This window comes from Podarcis pityusensis (assembly GCF_964106645.2).
Source record: "Podarcis pityusensis genome assembly, chromosome: 2".
Lineage (NCBI taxonomy): Eukaryota > Metazoa > Chordata > Lepidosauria > Squamata > Lacertidae > Podarcis > Podarcis pityusensis.
Genome location: NC_138029.1, coordinates 43,167,314 through 43,191,508, shown reverse-complemented (window position 1 = coordinate 43,191,508; position 24,195 = coordinate 43,167,314). Strand labels below are relative to the sequence as shown.

The 24,195-nt window shown below is 45.8% G+C and overlaps 2 protein-coding genes across 2 annotated transcripts in view; both read left to right on the top strand.

Moving 5' to 3' along the window:
- The window catches only part of STXBP2 (syntaxin binding protein 2), a 40,707-nt gene extending 21,878 nt beyond the window's left edge, over positions 1-18,829 (top strand). The window contains exons 2-19 of the mRNA XM_080996186.1: positions 2,850-2,899; positions 4,220-4,301; positions 4,656-4,732; positions 5,117-5,195; positions 5,866-5,969; positions 7,435-7,583; positions 8,084-8,168; positions 10,668-10,798; positions 10,946-11,053; positions 11,638-11,695; positions 12,033-12,098; positions 12,848-12,928; positions 13,147-13,285; positions 13,630-13,736; positions 14,275-14,370; positions 16,007-16,092; positions 17,021-17,178; positions 17,932-18,829. Of these exons, the coding sequence (XP_080852312.1) occupies positions 2,850-2,899; positions 4,220-4,301; positions 4,656-4,732; positions 5,117-5,195; positions 5,866-5,969; positions 7,435-7,583; positions 8,084-8,168; positions 10,668-10,798; positions 10,946-11,053; positions 11,638-11,695; positions 12,033-12,098; positions 12,848-12,928; positions 13,147-13,285; positions 13,630-13,736; positions 14,275-14,370; positions 16,007-16,092; positions 17,021-17,178; positions 17,932-18,011 (1,736 nt within the window). The 3' untranslated portion in view covers positions 18,012-18,829. The remainder of the gene's footprint in view (positions 1-2,849; positions 2,900-4,219; positions 4,302-4,655; positions 4,733-5,116; positions 5,196-5,865; positions 5,970-7,434; positions 7,584-8,083; positions 8,169-10,667; positions 10,799-10,945; positions 11,054-11,637; positions 11,696-12,032; positions 12,099-12,847; positions 12,929-13,146; positions 13,286-13,629; positions 13,737-14,274; positions 14,371-16,006; positions 16,093-17,020; positions 17,179-17,931) is intronic.
- Positions 18,830-22,688: 3,859 nt separating this feature from the next.
- Positions 22,689-24,195, top strand: part of PCP2 (Purkinje cell protein 2) — a 28,264-nt gene continuing 26,757 nt past the window's right edge. The window contains exon 1 of the mRNA XM_080996059.1: positions 22,689-23,023. The gene's annotated coding sequence lies outside the window, so the exon portion shown is untranslated. The remainder of the gene's footprint in view (positions 23,024-24,195) is intronic.

Sequence of the window (24,195 nt, the reverse complement as noted above, 5' to 3'; positions counted from 1 at the left end):
CAACCCCCTGCAATGCAGGAATCTCAGATAAAGCATCCATTATTTTTTTAAAATAATTTTATTAATCTAGATTTTCAAGATAGCCTGCAAAAGAGAACCATAAAGCAAATATAAAACAGATCAAAAACATCAGGAACAAAAACAATAATCATAGTAACATTAAAAATACAAAAAAGCAGTAGATACAAAACCAGTTAAAATCCTGGACAATCTTTTTTTTTTTATGTCTAAAACGTGACTCTCCGGGTATCCATGACAGATGACAATCCAAATTCTGCTTTAAAACCTCCAAGGAAAGAGAGTCCACAACCTCCCAAGGGAGACTTGTCAGTTTATTAGAGATCAGAGTAAGTTTAGAAAATGGAACTGTTTGCTCTTGTCCCCCTTCCCCATGCCATGGATGAACTAGTGTGTTGCAATGAGGGAGATACGGTGTGGGATAAGGTCAGTTGAACTGGAGTACTGAAGATCATTTTACTGCAGAAGAAGCATTTTATGTTTTCTGTCTTTTTGTGCAGGCTACCTCCCCACTGAGGACATCACTTCCTTATGCCTTATGACTGTAACCTGTGTTCGTCAGCAGCATTTATCACATAGCTGATCCTAGAAAACTTTGACCCGTTTTTGTTTTTAGCTTGTCTGGCTCAGAGGGTTGACCCCATTTTATCTCGGGGATCATCACATGCTCTTAGGCTGGCAGTGACCCTTTACCAAAAGAGTGGGTCTGCCCCTCACTTTGTCTGACTGGCTATTGCCTAGATCAGGGGTGAAAAATGAGTGGCCCTCCAGGAAGAGTTGGGTTGCGGCTTGCATCAGCCCCAGCCAGCATAGCTAGAGTAGTCCAACAGTATCTAGATGGGGTACAGTTTCCCCATCCATGGTCTACAGCAGTGAGAACAAACTTTGGCCTGTAGGTCTGCCAGTCCCCTCCATCTCTCCATTTGGCCTTGGAGACTGTGATCTACCTCCACCCACTCAGGTTTGTTTGCTCAGACATCACCAGAGCAGTGTAGGTTCCAGGCAGAGGTAATCAACCACCACACTGTGCCTGTAATGTATGAATCAGCCCTTAGTGAATCTTGCTTAAAAACTACCTATATCTGGTGAGCAGTGCTGGAGCACAACTAAGATGTATTGACATTGCAGTTCTGGGCATTGTTGGCTCTCCACCTGCCAGTCCTCTGTAGAGAGCAGTCAAGCTCATGATTTGTTATCTTTATTGCTAGTAAACTATCTGTAGTGAGCCTTGCTTCTCTCCCACTGATGACCCCAAAGTATAACTTTTGAAGAAGTGTGAACACCTGCAGTTCTTGGTTCAGCATCAAGGCTCTTGGTAGTTGTTGTTTTTTAAAAAAAATATTAGTTACCAACTGAACACTTAATGAGGGAGAATGCAGAGTGTGTTCCAATTAGAGAGAAGCGCCTGTTTAATTTCCTGATGACTAATGCGCCTGACTTCTGTCCCATTCATAAAGTGGAAATGTCGTGTTAGGGGACTCATCCGATCACTTTAAAACATTTCAGACCCAGATTTTGAATAAAATGTTTTCAAAGTATGGTGTGTGCTTAATACAGTGATAAAGCAGCAATTAAGCACTACAGTGGTACCTCGGGTTAAGAACTTACCGTATTTTTCGCTCTATAAGATGCACCCAACCATAAGACGCACCTAGTTTTAGAGGAGAACAAGAAAAAAAATATTCTCTCCCTCTCTGCGCAGCGCCTCTCCAGAAAAGCGGGAGGAGAAACGGAAGGGGCTATCCCTGAAGCCAGGAGAGCAAGAGGGATCGGTACGCACCAATCCCTCTTGCTCTCCTGGCTTCAGCGAGAGCTGTGCAGCCTGCATTCACTCCATAAGACACACACACATTTCCTCTTACTTTTTAGGAGGGGGGAAGTGTGTCTTATAGAGCGAAAAATGCAGTAATTCATTCTGGAGGTCTGTTCTTAACTTGAAACTATTCATAACCTGAAGCACCACTTTAGCTAATGGGGCCTCCTGCTGCCGCCGTGCCGCCGGAGCACAATTTCTGTTCTCATCCTGAAGCAAAGTTCTTAACCCGAGGTACTTTTTCTGGGTATTGGAGTCTGTAACCTGAAGCGTATGTAGCTCGAGGTACCGCTGTATCTTCTAATGGCAGCAAACTTTTCCAAACCACCTGGTGTCTAAATGATGTTAAATATGACACAAGCTGGGCTGATAAGGGGGCAAATTGCCATACTTGAAGCACCAGCACTGAAAAGGTCCAGCCCCTGGTAGATGCCGCCCCATTCCCCTGGTTCACCTGACATGACAATATGGGAGTAGGCCATTTTCTTAAATACCCTGGTCTCAGACAGTCTGAAATGAGGAAGGCAGTTGCTCTGTGGGAAGAGCATATGCTCTGCATGCAAAAGATCCCAGGTTCAGTCCACAGGTTGAGCTGAGAAAGAGACCTGTCTTGAGAGCTTTTCCCAGCTAATATATGTAGATAGCTAGATGGAGCCATGGTCTGATACTATTCAGGGCAGACACCTATGTTCCTACTCACTCCACTTCTTTCCCCTGCTCCTCCAAAACCTGGAAGCTAACTGCTTCACCAGGTTAGGGGTACAGGTCTCCTAGTGCCTTAAAAACTGCTGCTTGGAGGGCTCCCCCACAGGGCATGTGAATCAGAACAGATGCATTCCCACTTTGTCTTGTGTGGACAGTAAAGTTAGACTCTGCTTATTGAAAGTGACAGAAGATGTCTACACTGGGGCGGTCAGAGGCATTGCTTATCACTCTCCAGCACAGGAGTCAGCCAGTTATTCTAATTGCATCTAGTAGTTGCCTCGGTGCTAATTCAGAGCTTTCCTTCACCTTTCAGAGATATTGAACGATGTCATCCGCAGCATGAAGAAGGAAGGAGAATGGAAGGTAAAAATGGTTGCTGCAGCTCAGAGCACTGCATGTGTGGGGTGAGCTACACATAGTCTGACTACAGGGTTCCTATTGCCTACAGATCAGTGATCTCTCAGCCTACTAATAAAAATTGCCTGCATTTCTACTGGGCACTGCAAAGTTGCTTAATTCAGTCAGACCATTGCTGTCCACACTTAAACTGCACTGTAGCAAGTGTGTTGTTATTATTTGGGCCATGTGTTCCCTGTGTCTTCCGTGGCAATTACCATTCCTAGAACTCCCCATAACTTTTGCTGACATAAGAGGGTGCGTTGCCAGGTCAGCCATGAAATTACTGGCTGTCAACAGACCAAAGAGGTTATTGGAATAAGCTTTGCTCCACTGGTTCTCCAAGGGCTTGTTGTGATTTCTGTAGAGTTGACTTCTAATTCTTTTCTGATTTCTTCCTCCAGAAAGGGAAAGTATTGGATCTCTCTGTTGCCCCTGTAGACTGCAAATAGACTGAGAGAGAGAAAGAGATCCCTTTTTGCTTTGTCTGATTATGTGTTGTAGCAGCTGAAAATCTTGTAAGGGTTAGAAAGCAGACCTGGGAGTTATCCCCTCCCCACACCACAAACATCAGGAAGCTGGTTTATGAGACTCAGTACATCCTGAATTGATATGTTTTGTAGAGCTTTCTTTGGTACAAGTGAAAAGGTCTTTAGCACCTAGAACAGAGATGGGGAACCCATGCGTTCCATATATTATTGGACTCCAACTCCCATCATCCTCAGCCATGCTGGCTGCGATTAATGGGATCTTGAGTCCAACCCCATTTGGAGAGCCACCAGTTCCCCACCTCTGCCCTGGAAAACAATCTGATGCTCCCATAATCCTGAATGTAAGAGCTGGCGGGGATTCTGCGTAAGGTTAATTCACTCAATTGTCCTCTCTTTGGAATGCTTTAGCCAGCAGACCTTTTTACAAGCAAAATATATCTCCAGTAGTCCACAGTGGATCCTCCAACTCCATTGCATTAGCTACTCTATGCTGGGGCCACTTTCGCCCTCAGAATATGTAAGAATTGAAAGTTTTCCATGCTCATTTTTAGAAAGAAAGCAGAGCGTTAATAGCTTAGAATGTAATTGGGTGGGACAGGATAGGTGGATTGATAATTCTAGAGCACAGGAAGAAATGGAATGGAGCAAGCATGATTCTGCCATGCTGCCTTTTTAGTGGTGTGATTATTATTTTAATTTTTAGAAAATCTCTCTTCTTCTCAGTTAAAAATGGCTTCCTTGTGGACCACCAGATTTGTGTTCACTCCCAGCGTTCCTCCCCTCTTTGTCCCTGCAGGTACTTGTTATGGATCATCCAAGCACCCGCATTCTCTCATCTTGTTTTAAGATGTCAGACCTTTTGGCTGAAGGAATCACAAGTGAGTACTTGAGCAAGAGCCTTGTATGCTCTGTTTTAATCCTGTTTTAATCAGAGGCTTATACCACTTTGAGAAATGCTCCTATCGTCTCTCTGGCACTGACACCTCCCTTCCATTCCAATGAATTATATGTGTATCAGTTGAAAGTAAGGTGGATCTGCAAGTTGCTGCATAGTATAATCCTGGAACAAAATAGAAACCTCCTCCTCTTGGCACCTTCATGCTTTTAGTCAAGTCAGTGAATCTGGTGTCATTGTTCCCCTCCATCCTCTTTCTTTCTTTCTTTCTTTCTTTCTTTCTTTCTTTCTTTCCCTTCCAAAATTCAGACATCTCAAATACATTTCCTCTCTCCAGTTATTGAAGACATTAACAAGCGCAGAGAGCCCCTCCCCAGCCTGGAAGCAATCTACTTGATCAGCCCCATTGAGACGGTAGGTCCTTAATCTCTGCATACTTGGTCAGACACTGAATTGGCGAGATCCTCCAGATGCCACTTGATAGAGGGGAAATCCCACAATAGTCACCCAGTTCCTTATTTCTACATGTGGCCCTTAGGAAGGGAGGAAGTTGGTGGGAAGAACTGGGGGCAAGTGGGGCAGGTGTCACTGGCTGGCTGCCGCTGTTTCCTGAAGCCCCTGTGGGTTCCATATAATTCCCGTAGGCCAGGAAATCTGCTCCTCCCAGAAATCTGTCCAATTTAAGTATTCCTGGTATGGCTGGAGTATCCCTGTTTGTGAAACCAAGGTGAGGGAAGGTAGTGGTGGAAGCTCAAATGCAGATATAGCTGTTGCTAATAATCCATTTTCCTTCTGCAGTCTGTGCATGCTCTGATAAACGACTTCAAATCCACTCCCACCTTCACATACAAGGCTGCCCACGTCTTCTTCACTGACAGTAAGTTCAGGGCCTGCTCCTAATCAAACAGGAAGGCCTGGTCAAGGCTTGTTCTGGGAAGGGAGAGAGATGAGCAGATGGTGGGTTAGAGGAACACTCCATAATCCTACTGAGAGATTTGGCTTCAGTCCCGTGGCTTTTCTGGTCATCGAGGGCCTTGCTGGCCTACCTGAAGGCCTTCCTGCCACAAATTCCACTCGTACCTGTAGGTTTTGGACTGTGCTCTGAAGCACAAACTGTTGCTTGACGTATTATCAACAGGGTTCAATGTGTTTTGGCCCCAGTGAGCATGTGCATTTTGGAAGACTCCAAAAGTATGTCCCTGAGCCTCCCGTGTCCCATGGCTTGGAGAGAAGTTGATGCTTCTGCTTGAAGAGGAGAAGTCTCAGTCCTTCTCAGTGCCCTATTTGTGAGCTTCTTGGAACTTCCCATGAGTTTTCTAGTCAGCATTGGGCAGAAGTAAAGGAAGACGCTGACCAGCACTGCTCAGGGTGGCCTCCAGTTCTGGACCCACATGTCACACTGCAACCCTTTGTTTTCCTGCCTTGGTAGCTGTCGGAGTGGGGTGGGGTGGGGGGCTGTTACCTAAGGAAACTTGCTGTGCAGTTAGTTTGGTGAGGAAAATGGGGAAGATCAGAGTAATTCCTGCCTCCTCCTCCTTGACTTTCAGCCTGCCCCGAGAACCTCTTCAATGAGCTCGGCAAGTCGCGAATCACCAAAGCCATCAAAACACTGAAGGAAATAAATGTTGCCTTCCTTCCCTATGAATCACAGGTGAGGAGACGGATGAGCAGACTGTGGACTAGAATTGCTTGCAAATGGAGGGGCAGCGGCTCTGTCATTGTAACGTTTTGCATGAGGGATGTTGCCATTGTTAAGAACATGTGGCACCACGCGCAGGAATTCTTGTGTGGGAGCTTTCTGCAGAGGCTGTACAAAATTTGAGGTGGCAGCCTTGCAGTTGAGATTTCTTGAGGTGTGTGATGTATATCCCTCAGACCTCCCTCAGGAGTTTATACTTTGGCCACATCTTAGTAGCTGGAAAGGAACAATCCAGCTGGGTAAATCAGACTTACCCAACCTGGTGTGCTGCAGTTGTCCTTGGACTACAGTTCCCATCATCCCTGACCATTGCCCATGCTAGCTGGTACTGAAGGGAGTTGGAATCCAACCACATGTGGAGGGCACCAGGTTGGGGAAGGATGGAAGAAGCCATATCTGCTTAAAGTTGAGGACCGCTTGTAGCTTGGATTCCTCCGTGTGGCTGGATGCGTGCTGTGCCTGCTCTGATAATGGAACCTTAGCTGCTAAGTAATTGCAGAAAAAGTATCAGACTGTCACTTAAGCGACCATTTCAGCTAGTAGGGACTAGCAAGAGAATTTATATTTTAATTATTCTGCCAAACTATTGAGAATAGCATCTTGCCTAATACTGTCGGTCAAGTATACCTCTGATGTTCACTTCTGCTGCAAGTGAATCATCTCATAGTTCATTCTCAGTATTGGGGTGCAGGACTAGATTTGGGTGGATGGGTGGGTTAACAGGCAACTCGTATAAAATTTTCTTTTCTTTTTTAAACTATAGCTATTTTATTAAAAGGTTAACCAGAAGTTAAAAGTTTACAAAGAAAAGGGAACTGAGGTTTAGCAATTATTCCTCGCCTTTCATCAAATCATCTTGCAGCTGCTATAGAGCTTAATATGCTCTCATCACCTCAAGCAAGTTGCCAGATGAGTCTGTCTTGTGCTAGATAGTCCCTGTACAGGTGATGAATGAGAGCCCCAAAGAGCTTGAGGGAAGGATGCCAATTGGAGGCCTGTATAGGCCCAGGACCTATTACAGCACTTCAGAGGCTTCAGAGAACCAAGAACCCAGCAACTTTTAATGACCTTAAAAGTGTTGCACGTTCAGAGTTCACAAATAACCATTAGCTCTTGCCCCAGTGATGATCGTGTGATGTCCTGGATTATGAGATTATGATGAGATGGATTTTAAGATACAGGTTGCCCTGTCATGTTTGCACCCGTTGACATACAGCGTAGGAGGTGATGTTTTCAAACACAGTAATCCAGGGAGAGGCTATTTTCAGAAAGATATTTCTTGGGAAAGGGGCCTTTCTGTGGTTTTTCTGGCAGATTGTTGTGAAAGAGCATTGCTAGAGCATGGTGTAGGTTCCCAGTGGCTTCCTAACAGACCACTAGTGTATTATTCCCTTTCTCCCATTTTTTCTCTTTCTAGGTGTACACCCTGGACAGCCCCCAGAGTTTCCACCATCTCTTTAGCCCTTACTGCAGGGAGGATAAGAACAATCACTTAGAAAGAATGGCAGAGCAAATTGCCACATTATGCGATACCCTCAAGGAGTACCCTTCGATACGCTACAGGAAGTCAGTACCACTGCATACTGAGGAGTGGGAGGGAAGGGACGGGGAACTTGCGATACCAGGAGGATGTGGACAGAAGCATAACAGGCCATAATACTTTGCAGAGAAGTTGGTGGGGGTCTTATATTAGGAGTTACTATGAGAGATAACCCAACTATTCATTACACCAGCTTTTCCTGGAATCCTGTTTTCCTGAAGTTTTGGAGTACATTCCCATCAGCACAGTACTCCAAAACATCAGAAGAGCACCAGGTTGGGGAAGGCTGTGTTATGGAGTGAGGAAGTGTCCTGCAACTTATTGTTGGAATGGTAAAGAATCCTTGGCCACCTGCTCTGGATGTGGGTTCACTGCCAGGTGCCAGTTCTACTACAGAGAGAGGGGGTGAGAACCGGGGTTCTTATCTGTTGATGAAATAACTGGCTCAAGACCTCGCCTGGTTGCCATATCCAGCGCAGGAAGCAGTGCTCCTCTATAGCCTTACCCTGTTGATGTTTTGTTGTAGTGGCTCTGAAGAATGCTGCCTGTTGGCCCATGCAGTGTTGGCAAAACTGAATGCCTTCAAAGCGGACAACCCCACCATGGGAGAGGTGAGCGATCCCAGCGTTTTTGCCACAGCCTCTGGAGCTAGAGCAAGAGGCCGAGGTAGTGGGAGGTCAGCTGTTCTGATACAATTTCAGAAAGCCCTGCAGCATTTCACTAGAAGAGCGTGAGTATGATGACTTGAGGAGAGATCTGGGGAAACTCCCTTGAAGTGCAGGAGAATGCAGAAGTGACCTTCCTCCACGCAGAGATGAAAAACAACCTGGGCTGTGCCTAAGTTGGGGCAGGGTGGCTGATGACTGGCCTTCAGCTTTGTGACTAATTCACGGGTGGACAATTCGGTGTGAAGCCTGACCACTCCACTGCCTTCATCTCCTCCAAGCCCTGCCCTTGATGGCTAGCATGTTCCGTTTAACTGGATGCCGAGTGTCTTGCCAAACACCCACAAGATGTGCTCTTGCAGAGGCTGCCTGTGAGAGTTTAGACATGTACTAAGAACCAAAGTAGATGGGCAAAAAGTTCCCCATCATTTTATTTCCGTTTGATATTAAAACTAAAACACAGCAGGGGGAGGCTGTGAATTTTATCGCAACAGGGGCTGTGTGTGTACAAGTGCATGGGTGCTTTAGCCCCTTCCCCACGGGCCATCTTTCTTCACTGCTCTCCACAACCTTGTTTTTTTCTCATGAGTGAAAAAGACACTAAGGAGACATGTGTATGATGATCCCAAAAAATGGTCTACAGGGAAAGGGTTAAAGCACACACAGTTGCACAAGTGTATACACAAAGTGCTGCTCTGATCAGGCCTCCCGCTGCCGTATTTCATTTCAAAAAAAGGTGAACGAAGCAAAATACCTAGAGAGATGGTTCACATGTTTCCCTCATCCATCATTTAGTTTGGCACGGAAATGTTCCATTTTAGGGAACCTCACTGTAGGAAGGCTAAGATGTCCTGTGCAAGATGACTTCCAAACAGGGCATTTCCCTCTGGCTTTGAGTCCCATTTCTTTCTGGTGTTGCTGCAGTAGTTCTAGGCCAGGGTGCCCTCTAGATGATGATGGACTACAATTCCCATCATCCCTGGTGGTTGGGCTGTGCTGGCTGGGACTGATGGGAATTAGAGACCAGAACACCAAGTTGGCTCCCTTGCAATGATATTCGAATCCCCATTTATAAAGAAAGGGGGCAGACCAGGATTGGTCTCGCTTGCTGGAAATAGTTGTTTTCCACAGGTATGTCAGGCAATGTTATGTTAGCAGGAATTAAGGCCAACTTCATGTTCTGGGGATTTCAAAATTGTGTGCATAAGAGGGAAAGGGACTTTTGGCTCACTTCCAGCTGATGTCACAGAAATCATCCATTATGTTCCCATTGCATTGATGGAGCCAACTCCTCCAGCCCAAAGGATGTGCTACTGCAGTGCTAGTTGCAGGAAACAATTTGCTTTGAAGCAGCTTTGCCCTCAAACAATAATTATCTCACAGGGCAGGGAACAAGAGGTACTGCCCACGATCAGCAATAGTTCTACTGTTTTGAGAAGACTGAGGGTAGCCTTGAAAGTGTAGCTTCTGAAGGAGGTGTGACCTCAACAAAGGTACTTCAAGTGCCTTTAACCCAGGGGGTGCCCTTCAGGTGTTATTGGACTGCCAACTCTTATCAGGTCCAGCCAGTGGGCAGCGATGTTGGGACCTACAGTCCAACAACACCTGGGGAGCACAACACAGGCTACCCTTTCTCTGTGTTATCTTCCTTGTCTGCAGTGTTTCTTGATCCATCTGAAAAGAGCATCTATAGGATACTGCTATGTGTTTGTGTGGCCACCTGCTGGCATTGGAATGTACTGCACAAATGTGTAAAGGCACATTCCTGTGCTCATTCTGACTAGGCTTGAACATTGCTGGGAAATGAGACTTAGTGCTGGGATTTGAAAGCCTGACTTGGGCTGCAATTTTGGATAGTTTGTTTTTAGCTCCCAAGCTGCTGCTTGCCACTGCATTCATATATAGATTTTTTCCTGTCATCAAGGCAGCCTAAATACTTTGGAATGCAGTGTCTCCTTTTTTAACTTGCAAATTTGGCCTCATCCAAGCTGACTTCTAGTAGACATCTGTGAAAGAATTTATAGGCAGTCCCCGTTGTCCAAGCAAACCCTAAATAACTTTTGTAAAAGAGCACCAGAGGCAGAATTTCTACCCCAGATAACAGGCAGGTCTGTGGCTCACAGTGACGGCTTCTTTCCTTCGCAGCGTCCACAGCCCAACATGTTTTGAGTCATCTCTGCACTAATGGGATTGTGCACTGCCAATTGGGAAGGGATTTGGTACATTTTAATAATTGCATTTCTGACCATGCCCTCTGCCCTGAGCTTGCTGGAGAGGTTGCACGCAACTGGTAGCTAGTGCAGCAGGCAGGTTTATGGGGTGGGGAGGGAGGAGGCGCGAGGCCCAGGGAACTGGAGCACACAGCCTTTCCTTCTGGGCTGCTTGGTGCTGGCCTCAAATGGCTGCTAATCTCTCTCCTCCCCTTCCCTCTTCCACTCTTCTCAGGGTCCTGACAAATCTCGCTCTCAGCTTTTGATTGTAGACCGCAGCTGTGACCTGGTATCTCCGCTTCTCCATGAGCTCACCTTGCAGGCCATGGCCTATGACCTGCTCACCATTGAGAATGATACATATAGGTGAGGTCCAGTGGTGGTGGTGGCTGTGGTGGCAAGAATGCAAAGGTAGAAATCCCTGGAGGGGGAGAATGCCTCTTTGCTCAGGCAGCAGCCATGTGTGCCTTACCAAAGCCTTTTTTCACTCTTGCCTTTCCTCAACCCTGCCAGGTATGAATCCACAGGCATCAGCGACTCACGAGAAAAAGTGGTACTGCTGGATGAGGACGATGACCTGTGGGTGGATCTGCGCCATATGCACATTGCCGATGTCTCCAAGTGAGAACTTGTTTGTGTGTGCGCGCAGACACACATACGCGCTCTGCTTCCTGGTTGCTGGAAGTAATCCATCCCAGATGTGTCTGAATCAATTATTTTGATAGCTGTTGCCTCACTTCCTAGGTCCACTTGGGTTACAACTTATGTCTGCAGCCAGACTGAATCAGGTGGCAATAGGAAATACAGTCTTCCTACCCCGGCGCTGCTGCTGCCCCTAATATTAACATCCCTTCTGCTGTAGGGAGTTCTGACTTTTGCAGCTTGCATGGAGCACTGCTGTTTATTGCAGAGGCTGAGAGTCAGTTCTCTGCGAGTTGTTAGGAACATCGGTAGCTGCCTTATACTGAATCAGATCATTGGGTCCCTCTAGCCCTATTGTGTACACTGATTGGCAGCAGCTCCCCAGGGTTTCAGGTAGCGGTCTGTCCCAGTCCTGTCATGTTGGGGATTGACCTTGGGACCTTCTGCATGTGAAGCAGATGCCCTGCCCCTGAGCTATGGCCCTTCTGCTTGCCTTCTGTTTGGCTGTAGCTCTTCAGAGAGCCCATTCCAGAGCAGGCCATGAATGTGACTTCCTTCCACAGGAAAGTGACTGAGCTCCTGCGGACCTTCTGTGAGAGCAAGAGACTCACTACGGACAAGGTGAGGCTGCTAGGCTGATGCCTATGTGTTACTCTTCTAGCTGTTCTTCCCCTGGGGAGTTCAGAGAGGCTCCCTGGAAGTGTCCCATCCAGCAACTTACCAAGGCTGGAGATGCTTAGCTGAAACTCCCCACCACTTGGAGTTTTCATGTTCACTTTCATGGAGATCTCAAGTGTTGCTGGCTGGAAGCTCCAGGGTACATGGGGTTGGGTAAGAGTTGACTGAGTTGGGATCCCCCAGCCTGCAGATCCTCTTAGTGTAGGGAAAGATGTTTTTGGTCCATATCTCTGATGCCACCTGATCTTGGCATTGCTGGTCTCTCCATTTCCCTTTCTAGGCCAACATTAAAGACCTGTCTCAGATCCTGAAGAAGATGCCCCAGTACCAGAAAGAACTGCACAAGGTAACAGATGCAAGGCACCAGGACTGTCATTTTGCTTTGAATATTCTATTCTCACCACCACCACCACCTTTCCACTCTCAGAGCATCTACCTCTCATGGAAGTAAGAAACAGATTTTTTAAAAATCCAGAAACCATTCAGCAACAATTAGCAGGAATGAAAATACCAGAAGTATATCATTACATTTCCAAATTGTTTTTAATTGCTTCTACCTGGCTTTGGAAGGCTAGGAGAGAGCAACTGGATGGCAGCGCCAACATGGAGCAGGGCCTCCCCAGAAGACCAAAGCATGGCAGCCTCACATGGAAGGAGACAGTCCTTAAAAATACCTAAGATGTTTGCTTGAGGCTTCAGAGTTCAAAATCGGCACCTTGGGACTTACAGATATGCTGCTTGTTCTTTTAGAAGAGCAGTATTTTTATATTTCTTGGTTTGTTTGTTTGTTTGTTTGTTTGTTGTTCTTACTAGTCACTTTTTAAAACAAAAAGTGGACTCAAAGCGACCTACAGTATAATGCAAACATTAAAACAAACATGAAACTAAATAGAACCTAAAAGCTAGAAGCCTTCGCTTACATAAGAGGTGCTCTGTTGCATCCCATCCAGTAAAGGAGCCCCCAGAGATTGCTGCTTGCCCATTGAGGTTGCACTTTGAGGCAAGGAGAAGGGATGGTCAAAGACTGATTGGCTGAGGAAGTAATCATTATCCTACCCCTCCCCCCCCCCGTTCCCCACCTCCTTCACCCTGCAGTATTCCACACATCTGCACCTGGCAGAGGACTGCATGAATTCCTTCAAGGGCACAGTGGAGAGGTTGTGCGGCGTGGAGCAGGTGAGCATGTTAAAGAGTCTGGAGCAATGTAGGAGGGGCTGGATAGCCTTACCTCCCCTCCAACTTTGCTCACTCAGAGCTCAGGCCATGGACAGACACAAAGAGCAATGGACAATCTCCCCTTCTTTCTTGAGTAATGCTGTCCTGTGATCTTGGGAGATGGCTCCATGAGAGCAGCCACGCAGAAGGGGCTTGATGGATGTCTTCTCTGCCTCCAGGACTTAGCCACGGGTACAGATGTTGATGGAGAGAAAATCAAAAACCCTATGAAGACTATTGTGCCGATTGTCCTGGACACCAACGTGGCCGCATTGGATAAGATCCGCATCATCCTGCTCTGCATCCTCCTCCAGAACGGTACTCCCTTGTCCACTTCTTCTCCTCCATTGCATCGTCCACGGAGGCCCAGGGCAAAGGCCTGATCTGAGGAAAGGAAGGGCAGCTTTCATCTAGACTGAGGCCTGCCACCCAGCCGCTTTCCTCCCAAGATGTGGTTTGAGTTTTGCCGCTGTTGCCTTGAGAAAAACTGAGGCATGGGTTCATGGGACTATTGTTGGGCTCTTTCTCAGCACCCAGCAGCACAAGTGGGTTGGTACATATATCTTATGTACAGCTGCTTGGGGCAGGTGCTGGCGTGACCCTGAGGGCCACATCTAGCATCCTGGAGTTCTGTTTTTCTGAGCCGCGTTCTCTCTGCATAGGCATCAATGAGGAGAACCTCACCAAGCTCATCCAGCATGCCAACATACAGCAGGACAGGGACATCCTCTACAACATGCACTGCCTGGGAGCCGCCATCATGCCAGAGGTATCGCAGTCCCATTCTTTGTTGCAATCTCTTTGCAGGTGGCTTGCGGCTGGGCCAGCTTCCCCCAACCTGGTGCCCAATGTGGTGCCTTCTAGATGTTGTTGGACTCCAGATTCCATTGGTGCCAGCCCATCTAGATGATGGGAGTGGTATTCGGCAACGTCTGGAAAGCCCCAGTTGAAGGCTGGCCTAAGCTGTTATGGCTGGGTCAGGTTGTGCTTCTGCTGTTGCCGGTGTTCTTTGAGAGTCAAGGCAGTTCTTGGTCTTTCGGGAAGTAACTTCTGGGTTTCCTGATAAGGTGGCTCTCCAGAGGGAGGGAAGCCCTTCCATCTGTCTGTCTGTCTGTCTGTCTGTCCATCTATCTCATTCTGCTTTGTTATTTTTCTCTTTTGCCTCTTTGCCTGTCTCTTTGGCCAAACCAGCTGGAGCCTGTTTGGTAAGCAGTTGCTCATTCCTGAATCTCTTTCCACTCCCCTCCTCCAGTGCAGCTGACTTTCAACTTTAATTTATTTTGTTTCACTGATTCCTCACCTCACAGGACATTGGTGCACACATGAAACCTATAAGGAAAGTGCGACTGGAGCCTACCTACCAGCTCTCCCGGTGGATTCCTTTTCTTAAGGATGTCATGGAGGTACACAGACAAGGGTTAGGGTGGGGTGGGGAAGGTCGGAAATGCTACAGGAAAGGAGAGGGTCTCTTTATGCCAACTGCCTCAGAAGTCCTGGGGGACTTCACTGCAGAGATAATAATAATAATAATAATAATAATAATAATTAATAATAATTTATTTATACCCTGCCCATCTGGCTGGGCTTCGCCAGCCACTCTGGGCGGCTTCCAAAAAAATATTAAAATACTGTAATACAGCAAACATTAAAAGCTTCCCTAAACAGGGCTGCCTTCAGATGTCTTCTAAAAGTCTGGTAGTTGTTGTTTTCTTTGACATCTGGTGGGAGGGCATTCCACAGGGGGGGCACCACTCCCTTTGGAGGCAGAGCAGTTGTATAAGAGAGGCCCCTTTGGAGGTGAGGCTATCAAGATGTAGAGCACAGGGCAAAAAATCAAGGCCAGCCCAGCATGGATACCCTTCAACATTTCAAACAGTTTCATGCTCCCAGTTGGGCACTACAGTGCACATCCAGGAACATGGAATGTACCTTGGGAAAGGCAGGTATCTGTTCCTTTCTTTTCCCCTTCTGTCTCCCCAGACTGGGAACCAATTATGCAGATGGCTTGCATATCCTGTTCGGTCCCTCTAGAGCAGCAAGAGAGCTGCCCATTTTGGTGGGGTTCACTTGATTCCCCCCACAAAAGAGTAGTACCAACTGAAAGCATTCTAAGGCAGGGCCTGTGGTGCAGTCTCTCCATATTAGTCACCTGGACCTGTTTTGCCCTTTCTTGTGACTACCATGAGTAACACGTTTACAGTGTGCTAGGTCCTTGCCGTCTCCCATTCCTTCCCCACTTCTGGTCTGAGAATGTGGCCAGCCTAACATTTTGTCTTGTTTTGGGGGCTCCTGTATGTGTTTGTCCTTGTTTAACTTTTGCTGTGGTCACTCTGAATCATGCAGGCCATGGGGTGGGGTGGGGGTGGCTTGCATTCCTTCACTTGGGCCAGGCTGCCCTTGGCTGACAAGGATGCTATTACCCTGACGATTCATCTTGGTACTGCCCATTGATCCAGCTTCAATCTGATAGTTAAATCCAATCAAAGGAGCCTTTCGCCCCAGCCAACTCCACGTAGCTCTGTGAGCTGGGCTGCACAAAACATTAAGCTCCCACCGTAAAAAGTCAACAAAGGATTAATCTGAAAGTCCTCATTATGAAGCATTCCCGTGTTGTTGTATAGCCCAGGCCCATGTGCCTCTGAGCTGCTGGAGTGGTTTGGTTGTGAGTAATGCTTAGAGGGATGGGGGAAAGAGATTCTGATAGTATTTCTGCCACAGAGGAGGGATTTTGGAGTAGCAAATAAGTGGTGATAGTTCAGCATGCCTTATATTATCTGCCCTGTGCCATTTTCTGTGGTGTTATGCCACGCCTTCTGTAATGTTGACCAATGTTGTGGTAACTGCCTGGTGGAAATCAACCCTTGTTGTTTTCCTCAGGGGTGCTGAATAATTCACCTTTATGCTTTGGCTTGTTAACAAGCCAACCCCCACCCCAAATACATAGTCAAGTTGAACAGTGGAATGAGCCCTGCAGCTTATTATTTCCAGCAGAACTGAGAAGAAAGAAATATCTTTTCTCCTTTGTTCATGTTTTCACAGGACGTCATCGAGGACAAGCTGGACAAGAAGTTGTGGCCTTACGTGTCTTGCCCAGCCCCAGGCCCCTCCTCACAAGCTGCTGTGAGGTAAGGAAAAGTGGAAGTATTTTGTGATGCCTCCTTTCTCTATCCCACCCGTTTCCCAGGTCTCCACAAACACACAATTCCAGGGCTTGCATCTACATTCCAAATGTTTTATTTCAAGCCCCCCCCCCCTTTTAAGGGAACGAAAGGCCATAAATAAATCTAAACCAAGTGAGAAATGAACCAAGGAAAAGCCTTTTAAAAAGTGTGTGTGTGTGTGTGTTTATCTTCCTGAGACTTATTGGTGGACAATATCTCTTCCTTTATAAGGCACAACATGAGAATTCTACAGCTGCAGAGTATGCAGTAGGGATTATTTTTCTCCAGGCAAAGGCAAAGAAGGGGGTGATGGTGCCTAAATTTGTCTGGAGGGGCTGCAGGGAGGGGTAAGAGAGAGGGATAAACCCTATACACGAGTGTTTGTGCAGCAGGATTGGGTGGTGGTTGCAAGGTGAAAGAGATTGAACAGGCACTATTTTGTGGTGCCGAACCTCATAGCGCTGTGATGAGTCACATCAAACCTCGTAGTTCTATGATGCCAAAGTATGATACAGGACCCAATACACCATGAAAGAACAAGAGAACTGCATCTGAAACTGCTGGTGCTTTTTTTTCTGCTGGTGCTTTTTTTTCCAAATAAAACTCCATGTGTGTTATGTTTCCCTTTCCTGCTGTGTTTGATTTATTTTATTTTATTTTTTGTAGAAGCTCTTTTTAAGGTTTCCTTTTCTCATTCTTAACTCTAACTCACATAGCCGCTGGAGCAATATGTTGCTTGTTCCCTGGGCTGAGACTGTGCAGGAGCCATCCTTTCCGGAAGCAGCAGGCCCAGCACAGAGAGAAAAACTGCTTTGCTAGCTGGCATGTACTTAACTTGACAGTCTTCTTGCAGCTGGTGCCCTGTGCTCACATAACATCTTTTCCCCCTCAGTGCTCGCTTTGGTCATTGGCACAAGACCAAGACAGCCACCGAGTACCGGACAGGACCCCGCCTCATCCTGTTTGTACTGGGGGGAGTTACCATGTCGGAAATGCGCTGTGCCTATGAAGTCACTGATGCCACGGATGGAAAGTGGGAGGTGCTAATTGGTAAGTGTGCTGGTGAGGGGCGTGTCTAGGGCACAGGTCACTCTTTAGGCTGGAAACCATTCGTAGGCAAGTAAATGATTCAGGAATTTTCCTGGTGTTCCTTGCAACATATATTGGAACACAGAGAGCAGAAAGCAAATTCAGACGGGTTTTCTGGAACTTGACAATGCACTCTTCTAGCAATGGGGGCTTCGGGGTTAAAAGTAGTATACATATAAACATCATCATCATCATCATCATTATTATTATTATCATTATTGATGCAATGGGGAGATGTAATGCTTCTACAAATGAATTATTTCTGGCTTAAGATAAAGTTCTTCGCTAGAGAGGGGTTGCCCTGGCAGGTGTGGCTGCTTGTGGCAGCAGCTTTTTGATGCCAACCTATATATTGCCAACTTTCACTACATGGATTTGTTGAGAATCACTTGTGTGTCCTGAAGCTCTTTGGGTAAAATCTTCTCCCAACTGTTGGCATGGACCTGGGAAGGTTGTTTGCTACATTCTTCTTCAAACCATGGCTGGAGAAACCAGTTGTAGATTGAGATATAGAGCAGCGGCAGCATTCCTGTCCAGAAGTCCGTCATGTGGGAGGTATCAAGTAATGATGAGCTAGGTGCTGACAGAGCGCAGCAGCTTCTTAACATGTGGGCCTGTTTGCTCAGTGTGATCTGCAGAATCATATCGCACACATGTGATCTGTGATGGACTCCTCTAAGGTTGCCCTGCCAACTTTTCTTCTCTGCTACACAGGCTCATCCCACATCCTGACTCCCAAGCAGTTCCTGGAAGAAGTGCGCAATCTGACTGAGCAAGCTCCACTGAAGTCCTAAGAACATCCCACGCCCCTAAGAGACTGTCTGACAGCAGTTCTGTTTATCTGTCCAGATAAACCTTTATTCTCAAAGAGATGCCTTTTCACGCACACAGCTGTCTTTGCTTCTGTCCTTTTAAGACTGACCCCTCCTTCAGCCAGCTATCATGAACGAGCATGACATTGGAGGACCTGGTCTGGTGTCCAGGCTGAAGACAAGGGTCCAGCCACCTGTTACGTGAATCCTTTATTTAACACTGTGATGAGGTTTCTGGTTGCACTTTATTTTCTGTTCCTCTCCCCCCCCCCCCCAACCTCCGCCCAGCCTTCCCCAAAAGGAGGGGAAGTGTAAACTGTATATATCTGATGGATAAGCATCTCCTACTTCTCCCTTCATCAGTGCAGTTATTTACTCCTTCGAGGGGGATTTCCAGGAAATGAGCTTCTTTGATGTCTACACACATGTCCTTGTCTAGACTCCAGCTTGGTTCTCATTCTTCTTCTTTTTCTTTTTCTTTTTTTGGGAGGGCAAAGGTAGATTGCTCACTGAAATAACTTATTTTTGGTTGTTGTTGGTTTGAGGAAAAGTTTGAATGGATTCAAGACCATTCACCCCCCCAATCCTATGTAACGTGTAGAAGCAGTAGCTGTTCCCGGATGCCCAGTGTTGCTGGCCTACTGGTTGTGCTGACGCTTAGTATAAGACGGGGGATACTACTATTTTTAAAAGGCCAGCGGAGATGAATGTATGGGAGGTGCTGTGTACTACTTGCATTGTGAGACTTGTTTATCTCTGCTGAAGAATCCCAGTGTATATAAATAAATGTGAAAATTAAAGTTGTCTACATAATTTGTTCTGTGACTCAAGCTGTGAAACTTTGGTAGTGGCACAAAATGAAGTTAGCAGGCAGGATGGTATCCCACTTGATGGTGGATCAGCTCGCTCCTTTTTTTCCTTTAAGAATTTTTTGTTCCTCGCCAGGAACCTTAAATCTTGTTAAGGGTTTATGTGGCCCTGCTCTCTTCTGTTCGCCCTACTTCCTCATGTAGGATGAGGGAGGCCCAATTTGGACTTGACATAAAACTTTAGTGTTACATTTGCTCCTCCCTCCTGTCATCTCTTCTAGCGCAGCCACAAGGAGATTGGAAAATTCCACTTTTAAACTAACCAGAGTTCCCTGTTACATTTGAACGGGGGGGGGGGGGGCTGGTTAGTTTAAACTCTGGTTTGCTCAAACAAGCCAGGGACATAAAATAATGATTTGATCCTGGCTTGTTTGAGCAAACCAGTGTTTAAACTGTGAGGGCCCTGTGACCCTCTAGATGTTGTTTGACTTGATTCCCATCAGCCCCAACTAGCATGGCCAGTGGTCAGGGATAATGGGAGTTGTAGTCCAACAATATTTGGACCACAGATTCCTCACCCAGGATTTAAATTAATTGAAGTTTGCCAAGTTCAGACATGTTTAGGGAAGTTTTTAATGTTTGATGTTAATCGTGTTTTTAATATTCTGTTGGGAGCCTCCCAGAATGGCTGGGGAGGTCCTGCCAGATGGGTGGGGTATAAGTAATAAATTATTATTATTATTATTATTATTATTATTATTATTATTATTTATTAATTATTATGAGCTATACTTAGTTTTTAAGAGGAAACTGATGCTTCTGATCTTATTGTAACCTTGCATGAAGAGGAGACACGAGTGTGCCAGCCCAATACTTTCTTCTGCTTGTTCCTAAAGCACTAGAGTAGGGAGTTTGAGGCCCTCTTGTCTTATGACCAATAGTCAGGGATGATGGGAGTTGTACAGCAACATCTGGAGGGCAACAACTTCCGCATCCCATGTTATGGTGGCACCTCTGAAAAGGTCCAGTGTGGTGCCAGCCAATCCATTTCATGGCATCATAGATTCAGGTGGAAAGACTCTCTGAGATGACGTTTAAACACCCAACACCAGAGGACATTTGAGGGCAGCTTCACATTTATGCAGCTAACACAAGTTCTTCAAATGCACCAGTGGTGGTTTATGCGTCAAATCCAAAGTGTGAATGAAAAAAATGATTGTCTGTAACCAGATTTGCATACAGGAATTTGAAGATGTATGTAGTTTACCTACATTGATGGGGTGGTTGCAGGAAGACATCTGTGTGCCACTTCTCTAGATTCAGGAATTGTATTTACCACATAAAGAGTGGAGCCATCCTGACTGAATTATAAAACATGGGAGCAAAATTTTGGCAGTTTTTTCTTTTCTTTTTTTTGGGGGGGGGGCTGTTTCACATGTTTTTTTGTTATGTATACTAAAATGTTAGATATGAATGTTTTAAACATATTTATCCTGTTTGCGACAGCACCAGCAAGCCAGGATTGGCTGTAATACCTCACGGTGTGTGCACTTACTGTGTTAAAACTAGGGCTGCTGTTTCTGTAAAGTGTGAATAGCTATTTGTTGATACCTGTGAGATTCCATGTTCCTCCTTGATCTTTGGGGCTGGGCTTCCCCCTTTTTTGATATACAAGCTAACCAACCGTTGCTTATTGCCTGGTTTCAGCTGCCTCCCAGTTGTGTTGAGTGGGGTCAAGACCCCAATAGCCTAGTAAGGGATGTTTACATGATGTCCTGCCGTAGATCTGCCTTGGACACCCCCAGCCCAATCTGCTGTGTATGGAGCTTTTAGTCCTGATCCCCGCTTGGGAATTATCATCTGCAATTAATATCCATTTGGATAATTGCTGTACAGCAGCTGCCATGTGGGTGGGTAGTGGATTTGGGGTGATGAATTAGTACGAATGTTTGTTTAGGAATCGCTAGTGCCTCGATGGGTTTTGACCTGATCTTGAGGAGAGGGCTGCATAAGCAAATCAATGCTTAGTGACTAGAGCTCATTCTTCCAAACCCAACTAGCAACTTCCTGATGCAGAAACAATCTCCAGAGCATGAGCAGAGCAATCACCTTGCATCCCTCCCTGCTGGGGCTAAAGGGATTCCTATCTCTGAAAATGTGCCAGCTCTCAGTTTTGCAGGTCCCAGCATGGTCAGTCAAAAACTTTGGACCAAGCTTCTTCATTTTTAAAGGACTTAATAGGATTTGAATGGTGACAAGCTGCCTCCTACATCATGTTCAAAGCACCTTGCAGACTTTATCCCAGTAATTTGTGTAGGAATCTTGTTATACAATTGCATGTTATTGTGGTGGCTTATGCAGACAGTAACAAGTGCCCTGCGGTAACACGGCAGCAAAGCCATATTCAGCCCAGAAGTGAATAAATAGCAATCCAACCTGATTCTGTAGGTGTTGCCTTGGGGTAGTTCCTTCCTATCTTGCTCAGTGCTTTTTTCTACAGCTTCTACAGCTCCAATGAAAATGGAGGTCTTCCCTCCATTTCCTTGTTGCATTTCTGTAGCAATCCTCAACTAGGTTGAAACTTTACATATCTCCCATGGCCCACGTAGTCCGTTCCTCCTGGAGACAGGCAACAGCTAGTTGCTGCTTTACAGTTACACAACTGGCCCCTAATGCTGGTTAAAACCTTGTAAGCAACCGCTGTCCAAAGCCGTTTCAAAAGTGGCTTCAGAGTTTTTCCATTGCTTGAAATAAAACCTCATTTCCTAATTACTGGACAGGCTCCAAATAACTCCTAACCCCATCTGCTCTGTGTCAACTGGGGGGGGGAAAGCTGACGTGATAGTTACATGATATTTGTATTACCCTCTTTTGTTGTGCCAGCATAAGGTGAACACCTCTCAATCACAGCAGGCATCTGAATGAATCCAGAGCATCTGTGTCCAGTTTGCTAAAGCAGGTATGCTGAACCCTGCCTATAGTACCAGGACTCTGGGTTTGATCTGTCTTGCCCGCTGTCACTGGTATCACAGCTCCCTTTAAAAAGCAGCTACGGGGCCATGAAGAAAGGAGCAGTTGGGGAGCACTTGCACCACTCTGAATTAGCTCACTAATCTGTTGTGATTGCTCACACCACAGTCCCAAGGGACTTTTGAACCCACTGTTAAGTCGACATGCTATATTCATGAAAACAATGTTTCGTCTGGCACATAGTTATTGAATGCCGGCAAGAAAAACCAAAGTACAAGCTCGCCTATGTCTGACTGCTGTATTTTCATGGTTCTAAATCCTGTGTTCAGCAGTTGGGGGAGATGTGCTGAAGGCAAATATGTTTGCTTCATATGCATTCAGTAGAAACCAAATATTCTGTGGGGAAGAAATAGATCTAGCAACTTGGAGCCATTTTACTTGCACCTGCATTGTGGCTGTTGGGGCCCTTGCAGCTTCTCCACTAAGGGCAAGCTTGCTGTTCTCTCCCACTTAAAAAAAAATCCCAGCTGAGTTTCCCGGTGTTGGGGTTAAAGGTAAAGGGACCTCTGACCATTAGGTCCAGTCGTGACCGACTCTGGGGTTGCGGCGCTCATCTCGCTCTATAGGCTGAGGGAGCAGGCGTTTGTCCACAGCCAGCTTCCGGGTCATGTGGCCAGCATGACTAAGCTGCTTCTGGCAAACCAGAGCAGCGCACGGAAATGCCGTTTACCTTCCCGCTGGAGCGGTACCTATTTATCTACTTGCACTTGTGGTTGCACTCCCTCAAATGCTACTGTCACCCTAAAGCAGGTGTTCTCCTGACATTCTAAAGCTGAGTATGTTGCGCTTGAACACACACACACATACACATATCTTTTGGCTGACACTGCCCTCCTTCAGTGCAAGAGGAGTTTCCAACTCAAGTTATTCTCTGCTTCAATAGGGGAATTCTTTATCTTTCATACCTTCCTTTTAAAGGCCATTGAAGACCAGTTTTTTCTCTCTATATCGATCTGTTCCTTTTCTTTTCTTACCACCGTTCCCTAGAGGAGTCAGGTGCCATAGAAACTTGCTTTGGCTAAGTTGGCAAATGCACTGATGCTAGTGCTAACAAGGCTCCAGGGGCCACGAAACTCCATCCACCCTGCATCTGATAGCGCAAGGAAATGGAGATAGCAGAGGACGGTCTACAAGTAGTGGATGTGAGCATCTCAGGTAAGTGAGAAGAACAAATGGGCAGGCGATGGGTGTATGTGAAGTCATTAGAATTTCTCCATCAGGTTTAGGAAGGCAAACTAGTTCTGGTGTGCCTTTTCCCACTCATAAAGTACATCACACACCCAAAGGGAAGGAAATGGCAAAGACTATAGGTATCTGTAGGAAAATGCTTTCTCTTTTAAGGGAAGGGACTATAGCTCAGTCAGAGGTAAAGAATGTGCTTTGCATACCAAAGGTACAAATGGCATCTCCATTTGAAAGAGGCTTCTCTGCTGGGAAGCTGCTGCCTGCCATAATGGGTAATGCAGGCTAGATGGACAAATAGTTTCTCATCTATAAGGCAATTTCCTCAATTCCTACAGATGAATATGGTGCTGATAATGTCAAGGTTGCAGATGAGATGGTGGAAATGTGATGTCACACTTACGTATTTGCTCCATTAGCACCATTAGGTGCTTGGTGCTACTAGGTAGTTTCTTGATTTCCCTTCTTTTCACATTACCTCTCATATTTACCTGTTCTGTATCACGTCTACAGGTAAGAAACATGTTTGCTGTCTGTTCGCAGGCTTTCCTCACCAACTTCCTCTAGCAATTACCTGTTCTTTATAATGCAAAAATTACATGCTCACACAAATATGTTTCAGTTATCTTAAAAGTGCAAAATCTTATCTGGAGTGATTATAATAATAGCTATGTTTTCTCAAACACAACATAAAAAGATTCTTGGACAGCACTATTACTGCATTTAGCAGATGTTAGAAAGCTATCAGTAAAGAACAAATTTTTTACATTGACTTCTTCCACAATACAGCCATGAAAAATGTGTTCAGGGGTGTATCTTGACTAATATGATATACTTTTGACTAAGAGCATTTATACTTATAGACAGAAAAGAGAGTTAAACTTTTTACTAAGATGATGATTATGATAAATTTTTTATACCCCGCTCATCTGGCTGGGTTTTGTTTTGTTAGCCACTTGAGTCTTTTGCAAAGACAAAAATGTAGAATACAGTATAAACATTTTCATAAATAAATGCAGATTGTGTGGTGTTTTGATTTGTTTTATAGACAGTTCCTGTGCATGCATCCATTTGGAACCAGGTAAGATCCTGAAGAAATATTTCATTAGCTGGTTAAGTGATCTAATGGATCAATTCCCTGTAGG